This window comes from Rhinopithecus roxellana, chromosome 10 (assembly GCF_007565055.1).
Source record: "Rhinopithecus roxellana isolate Shanxi Qingling chromosome 10, ASM756505v1, whole genome shotgun sequence".
Classification (NCBI taxonomy): domain Eukaryota; kingdom Metazoa; phylum Chordata; class Mammalia; order Primates; family Cercopithecidae; genus Rhinopithecus; species Rhinopithecus roxellana.
Genome location: NC_044558.1, coordinates 84,195,573 through 84,203,678, shown reverse-complemented (window position 1 = coordinate 84,203,678; position 8,106 = coordinate 84,195,573). Strand labels below are relative to the sequence as shown.

Genomic DNA, 8,106 nt, shown 5'->3' with positions numbered 1-8,106 from the left:
TATCTGCAACCATAATTAGTAGTAACTGGCTTCAGCAGGTCATGGCTTCCCTATAGAAGCAGCATAAGTTACCAGAGCTTTGTGGGCACTTCTGCTTTTTGTCTAAACTTTTCATGAGACTCTGGAAATTTTAACTTTCCTCCAAATTGGTAACTTGGTGGCGTCTTTAAATCCAGGCCACAGAAGCTAACCAGTATGTGCTGGTTTTGTCTAAACTTAAATTCAAAAATTCAGTTTATACATAGTCTTAGCTTAAAACAGTTTAATGTTTACTCTTAGATTTGTGTATTACGTTTTAGTGGCTTCTTTATAGAGAGTACAAAATGCTTGGTGGATTTTTTAGATAGTAGTTTGAAGTAACCCTGGTTTATTAGCCAGACATCAGAAATGTTTAGTGTAACAGGCTTGATACTTGGAAATTGGCTTGTTTGGCAGAGGGCGAGCATTTCCCCCTGGAATTTGGATTTGTAAACTGGCATGCCTTTCTACCCCCCTCACCTTTTTTTTTTTTTTTTTTAAATAAAGATGGAGTCTTGCTGTTGCCCACCCAGGCAGAGTACAGTGGTATGATCACACCTCACTATAGTCTTAACTTCTGGGCTCAAGCAATCCTCCTGCCTTAGCATCCCCAGGAGCTGGCATATGATGCGCACCACCATGCCTGGATAATTTTAAACAATTTCTTTTTTTTGAGTCGGAGTCTTGCTCTGTTGCCTAGGCGGAAGTTCAATGGCACAATCTTGGCTTACCACAACCTCCGCTTCCCAGGTTCAAGTGATTCCCTGCCTTTTCCTCCTGAGTAGCTGGGATCACAGGTGCATACTACCACTCCCAGCTAATTTTGTATTTTTAATAGAGATAGGGTTTTACCATGTTGGTCAGGCTGGTCTTGAACTCCTGACTGCGGGTGATCTGCCTGCCTTGGCCTCTCAAAGTGCTGGGGTTACAGGTATGAGCCACTGCGGCCAGCCCGTGCTGCTTTAAGTAAATTTTTTGAATAGGTCATGTCATATGGGTAAGTCTGCAGTGGAATACAGTGAAGTCTCTTGATCCGGTCTTCACAATATGAAAGGATGTCATCTGAGGTGCCATGGTGTCTTCCTTTGTAAACATCAGATTCCCTTGAGGAAGGGACAGAGCCTCTTTTCTTTTTTTTTTTTTTGAGACGGAGTCTTGCTCTGTCGCCCGGGCTGGAGTGCAGTGGCTGGATCTCAGCTCACTGCAAGCTCCGCCTCCCGGGTTCACACCATTCTCCTGCCTCAGCCTCCCGAGAAGCTGAGACTACAGGTGCCCGCCACCTCGCCCAGCTAGTTTTTTGTATTTTTTTTTTTTAGTAGAGATGGGGTTTCACCGGGTTAGCCAGGATGGTCTCGATCTCCTGACCTCGTGATCCGCCCTTCTCGGCCAAAGTGCTGGGATTACAGGCTTGAGCCACCGCGCCCGGCCAGAGCCTCTTTTCTAGGTTACTAAGTTGTGATTTGACACAGCAAGCATTCCCTTGGATTTATGGTCCTTTCATTACTTCATCAGACATGACATGTAGGCTCAGAGTAGTTGCTTGTGGCATTTAGCCTCGGCTGGCCTCATCTTTGGCTCATTTTAAAAATAAAAGGGGCTTTAGCCAGGCGCGGTGGCTTATGCCTGTAATCCCAGCACTTTGGGAGGCTGAGGCGAGTGGATCACAAGGTCAGGAGATCGAGACCATCGTGACTAACACAGTGAAACCCCGTCTCTACTAAAAATACAAAAAATTGACCGGGCGTGGTGGCTCAAGCCTGTAATCCCAGCACTTTGGGAGGCTGAGACGGTGGATCACGAGGTCAGGAGTTCGAGACCATCCTGGCTAACATGGTGAAACCCCGTCTCTACTAAAAATACAAAATCTAGCCGGGCGAGGTGGCGGGCGCCTGTAGTCCCAGCTACTCAGGAGGCTGAGGCAGGAGAATGGCGTAAACCCGGGAGGCGGAGCTTGCAGTGAGCTGAGATCCGGCCACTGCACTCCAGCCTGGGCGACAGAGCAAGACTCCGTCTCAACAAAAAAAAAAAAAAAAAAAAAAAAAAATTAGCTGGGCGACCAGGTGGCAGGCGCCTGTAGTCCCAGCTACTTGGGAGGCTGAGGCAGGAGAATGGTGTGAACCCGGGAGGGAGAACGTGCAGTGAGCCAAGATTGTGCCACTGCACTCCAGCCTGGGCGACAGTGAGACTTCGCCTCAAAATATAAAAATAAATAAAAGAGGCTGGGGATGGTGGCTCACCCCTGCAATCCCAGCACTTTGGGAGGCTGAGACCAGCAGATCACCTGAAGTCAGGAGTTCGAGACCAGCCTGGCCAACATGGTGGGTGAAACCTCATCTCTACTAAAAATAACAAAAATTAACTGGGCATGGTGGCAGGCGCCTGTATTCCCAGCTACTCGGGAGGCTGAGGCAGCAGAATTGCTTGAACCTGGGAGGCAGAGGTTGCAGTGAGCTGAGATCATACCACTGCACTCCAGCCTGGACAAGAGCGAGACTCCATCTCAAAATAAATAAAATAATAAAATAAAAAGGTCTGTACAGATACTGTGGATTTGTACTGAAGTACAATCTTACAGGATTGTTCAGTACTCTTGGGGGGAGTTTATGGCCACTGCACTATACAGTGGCCTCTCCTGAAACTGGAGATCCACTGTGTCTCTCCTGTATTGCACATCCCTGTGGTGGCTCGGATCCTCAGCCCTGGCAGCCCCTCCCTAGCAGACCTGTGTGCTCCAGGAACCCTTAGGTACAGTGGCTTTGAGTATCTTTAGATTGAGTCATCAAGAGTCTGTGGATTTAAATGAACAACAGACATGTATCTAGATGAGATCTTTCTCTTTTTGTTTTGAGATGGAGTCTCCCTGTCTCCAGGCTGGAGTATAATGGTACAATCTCAGCTCACTGCAACATCTGCTTCCTGGGTTCAAGCGATTCTCCTGCCTCAGCCTCCCAAGTAGCTGGGACTACAGGCGCCCACCACCACTCCTGGCTAATTTTTGTATTTTTAGTAGAGACGGGGTTTCACCATACTGGTCAGGCTGGTCTTGAACTCCTGACCACAGGTGATCCCTCCCAAAGTGCTGGATCCATCCACTTCACCTGGCCTGTCTCATTTTAATTAAAACTGTTTTGCTATGGTAAAAATAAAAGAGACAAATAGAAAACTCAGCCATCAGCAGGAAAGGCTTCTTCCACAGGAACAACATCTTACATTGCTTGCTCTCATCACTGAGGAAGGAGGTTGGCTACCTTCTCCATCTTCAGATTCACTACAGCAGTTGTTTCTGTATGTGAATATGACACTGCCAGCAGGGTCCTGTCTTTAAAAAAAAATTCTGTAATCTAAAATTACTTCTCACTGGTTTCTACATCTGCCACTTGGGGAAGCCACCTCATGACCAAGTGTTTCCTACAGCCATCATGGCCCAAGGCTACCTGTACAGGATGCAGCCTCCTGCAGTTGCTCCCACTGTCTCCCAAATCTGGGGAACTTTTAGGCAACAGTAATGGCAAGTAGCCATGGAAGTAATTCTGTGTGGTAAGAGGCACACAGACAGATGACCAACTCTTCTCCTTAAAGAAGTCTGTGTCTAATTCCTACGTGCAGCCGTTGTCAGAGCATAGTTCTTTCCCATTACCTTTATTAGCCATAAACAGATTTCTTTCCGAAGAAGAAAGAAAAATGACGCACCACAGGGTACATCAGATGAATCAGAAATTAACATTGTTTGGGCCTCAAAACAGTGTTTACTGATTCTGGGCTTAAATTTCTAGTCCACTCCTAGAACAAAAACCCTCAAAGTTCAAGAGTGGTTTTTTTTTGTACAATTGTTTATACAAATTCAACAAAGGTAAAATCGCATCAGGGAAGGTCTAGGGAACACCACCTTACAACAATGGCACTTATAAATGCAGAACTTTACAACTAGGAAATAGCCATGTTACAAACCTAAATGAGAACAACTCATACTTCAGAGGAGAGAAAAAAGCAAAAGAAAGGCTATGTGGGAGCATTTATTCTACGTCTTGACTCACTGTATAAATTAGATCTATGTAAGTACAAGAACTCATGCTGGAGCAGACCCTCCTGAGTGCAAAGGCTGAAGTCGAAATTTTAAAATTTGAGAAAAGTGAATTCTCTACAGAGGAAACTTGGCAGAGTATCTTACTTCAACTATAATTTACATTTATCCACAACATGCTCATGTAACTCTTGAGGTACAAAGCAGGCTCCCAACTTCCAGTTAAACATGCTTTTAAGTGGAAGGTCTTAGCCTACTTTGTTAGATCTGGGCACATTTGTAGATGGGTTGTGTTGATGAAGTACACGTTAAATTCTCTCCTACCTTAAGGAAATCAGGAAAATTGGCAATCTCAAAACAATAAAAACACTGGTATGCATTCAAACCTTGCATAAATAACTTTTAAACAATTTGTACAAAAATAGTTCTGCATAATGTAAGATGTAACAAAACCAACCAAACAAAAGTGTCAAGACGGCAGCAGATGTGGTGTGTGGTCCACTTTACGTCAACACCCAAAACCTCAGTGTTGCAAGGAATGAAGTGTCCAAAACACCACTACCACTAACAGAAACTCCTAAGCTCATGCTTCAGTTTGAGAATTTCTCCAAAGTCCACCCTCCTCTCCGACAGGAATGTCTTCTTGTAAAGGCCGCCTTAGAAATGGTCCAGAAAGCAGTGCAGTTACGATTTAGAAAGACCAAAGGAAAGTGTCGGCTCACTCATCCCCCAAAGGGATGGTTGAACAGCTTCTCCCTTGGAAAGACTTGCAAAATGGAATTGCGTTGTGGTCTGTTGTCCCACATTCCAAATGGAAAATAAAAGCCCTCATTTTTGTAAAGTCTCTTCCCCTCCCAGAGCCCACCCCGTATTTACATTTCTTGTCCTTGGACTAACTCAGTTTTTGCAGGAGTTTTTCTTCTACTTGCCCAAACTGGACACTCACAGACATCTCGGCTATGAACTGCTCACAGCCTTCCTTGGTGACTTGCTTGCAGTACCTCAGGTCAATGTGACAGATGTTTCCACAGCGTTTGAAGAAGGACAGGCACTGATCAGTGACCTTATTGCAGTCTGCAGAGAATAAGTAATGTGAGGTATGAAGGCCAGGAGCCAGAAGGCCCCCCTAGACCCAGGCACTCAGCAATGGGGACAGGTCAGAGCTCTACATATTCCAAACCCTGCTGTGCTGCACTAAATAAAATGTTATTTGCTTAAAATCTCTCTTCTTCAAATGGGGAAGGGTTTCATCCACCAGGTATAAAGGTTAATATATGCCTCAAAAGCATTCAAATAACCATGTGAAATCACTTCTAATTTACCACACAGCGGCCTCTATACATGCCTATGCTCATGTAAGTAGTTCTATATGCTTTTACAATGATAGGCTAACACACCATGTTAAGTAGTTTGCTTTTCTCATCTAATATATTGTTGATGAATACTGCTCTGTGTCTATTACTGTGCATTTATCTGCCTCTTCCCTTCAGATAAATTCCCAGAGGGGCATTGCTGGGTTCACAGAAAGAACATTGCTAACGGCATCTTGGGATCATTTTTGCTTTTGTAGGCCCCAGTGCTTTGGAGCAATTCACAGCACGAGGGACAGCTGTTTGGTCCTAACGCCAGGACTCACCGTGTTCCAGCAGCCTAGGCACCAGACTAACATGCCCTTCTAGCAAAAGCAGAATTCAGACTTCATCACACCCTCATCTGCAGACACACCCTTTGTGCTTTTCTTTTCTTTCCTTTTTTTTTGGAGGCAGAGTCTCACTCTTGTCACCCAGGCTGGGGTGCAATGGCGCAATCTTGGCTCACTGCAACCTCCGCCTCCCAGGTTTAAGTGATTCTCCTGCCTCAGCCTCCCGAATAGCTGGAATTACAGGCACCCACCAGGCTTTTTTTTTTTTTTTTTTTTTTTTTTTTTGGCATTTTTAGTAGAAACTGTGTTCCACCGTGTTGTCCAAGCCGGCCTCAAACTCCTGACCTCATGTGATCTGCCCGCCTCGGCCTCCCAAAGTACTGGGATTACAGGCTTGAGCTACTGTGCCCGGCCTCAATGGTATTACATTTGTGACCTTTGCTAATCATCCTTAGTATCAACACTTTCATTTCTCTATTAAACTGAGTGGGAATAAAAATACTAAGGGAAAACCACAATCATACATACAAAGCCTGTGCTATCTACATGTTATCAAAATCCCTGCAGGCGAGGAGGTGGTGTAAAGTAGTAAAGTCAGAGCACCACGTGAGCCCCCAAACTGACTTCCTTTATACAGCCAGTCCTTTCAGACAGTGTCCTCCACATCAGCACAGAATCTTCAAACAGATGCTCACCAATTCATGTGGAGCAGCGGTACTGGAAAGCTGTCCACATAGGCATTCACAAGTGAAGGCCGTGCTTTTAGACTGAAGATGGGAAAATGACAATGCTGACAGAGAGATGCTTCAACAGACAACTCAGTTTTTTGTGGTTTTGGTTTTTTTTGGAGACGGAGTTTTGCTCTTGTTGCCCAGGCTGGAGTGCGGTGAGGCGATCTTGGCTCAGTGCAAGTTCCACCTCGCCTCCCGGGTTCACGACATTCTCCTGCCTCAGCCTCCCGAGTAGCTGGACTACAGGCGCCCGCCACCACGCCCGGCTAATTTTTTGTATTTGTATTTGTATTTTTTTTTTGAGACGGAGTCTCACTCTGTCGCCCAGGCTGGAGTGCAGTGGCGCGATCTCAGCTCACTGCAAGCTCCGCCTCCCAGGTTCACGCCATTCTCCTGCCTCAGCCTCCAGAGTAGCTGGGACTACAGGCGCCGCCACCACATCTGGCTAATTTCTTTTTTTTTGTATTTTTAGTAGAGACGGGGTTTCACCGTGTTAGCCAGGATGGTCTTGATCTCGTGACTTCGTGATCCGCCCGCCTCGGCCTCCCAAAGTGCTGGGATTACAGGCTTGAGCCACCGCGCCTGGCCTAATTTTTTGTATTTTTAGTAGAGACGGGGTTTCCCTGTGTTGGCCAGGCTGGTCTTGAACTCCTGAACTCAGGTGATCCACCCGGCTCAGCCTCCCAAAGTGCTGGGATTACAGGTGTGAGCCACTGTGCCCGGCAATAACTCAGTTTTTCAAAGGGTATCCCTTAATCTTCTAATTAATCCCTCAAGTAGTTCCCCCTCAAATGCCTGACCCTCTTTATAATCTTACTGCAAAATCCAATGATGAAGGAAGTTGTAGAATATTATCATACAATTCCTTCAGGAAACTCATGATCCTCAAAACTCAATACTTGATTCGTCTTAAGTATAAAGAATAGGGATTTTACTAATATAACATAAGCTTATTTTCAAATACTTTTCATTTTTCATTATTTACTATGACATGTTGACCAGTTAGATTCGAACTCCTGGTCTCAAGCTATCCTCCCCACCCAGCCTCCCAAACCACTGGGATTATAGGTGTTGAGCCCGTCTGACCAGGATGGTTTTCTTAGAGGATGTCCCACATTCTCATTTGTCATCTTCAAGGTGTCATTTAGCTTGTTTCTTATCTCCTGTTTTTCCTATAAACTGCAGATATCCCAGAGGCTTGCTTAGATTCAGGCTAGACATTTTCAGCAAGAAATCACCCTCAGAATCTTTCATCTTGACCCTGTTCCCAGCTCCCTATCTGCCTTCCAGAGCACTGTTTAGCTCATCCCCAGAATGTGTCTCATTCCTTACTCAGATCCAGCTATGCTGTCCCCACTCCATCACCAGCTCAGGGATATTTTCCTCCTCCAATGTTTGCCTAGTTCCTGGCTAGAAGGGACTGACCGAAGTCCTGCCTCTCCCTTGGCACCTTCAAGCACCAGAGCAGGCAACTCCCATGCCAGAGAACTCTGCCGTCTGACTGGCACACTGCCATGGCCTGCGGCTGTCAGACGACTGAGGGGGCCTCAGGTGCATCCTGGCAGTCACCTGTCGGTGGTAAGGCAGCACTCAGTGTGAAGTGAGACCTAGAGGCCCAGCTGGCTCCTTTTCTGAGTTGTCTTTGAGTACTAATTTGGGTCCTCTTTGGAGGCTCATTCATGCCCAGCCAGCAT

General features: G+C 45.9%; 1 protein-coding gene across 11 annotated transcripts in view; it reads right to left on the bottom strand.

Annotated features, from left to right (window-relative positions):
- Window positions 1-3,744: 3,744 nt before the first annotated feature.
- Window positions 3,745-8,106, bottom strand: part of KDM2B (lysine demethylase 2B) — a 159,031-nt gene continuing 154,669 nt past the window's right edge. For 8 of the 11 annotated variants that reach the window (XM_030939005.1, XM_030938999.1, XM_030938998.1 and 5 more), the window contains one exon: window positions 3,745-5,113. In XM_030939005.1, coding sequence (XP_030794865.1) covers window positions 4,932-5,113 — 182 coding nt within the window. In that variant the 3' untranslated portion in view covers window positions 3,745-4,931. The remainder of the gene's footprint in view (window positions 5,114-8,106) is intronic. The other 3 variants (XM_030939000.1, XM_030939002.1, XM_030938996.1) reach the window with 1 other exon arrangement.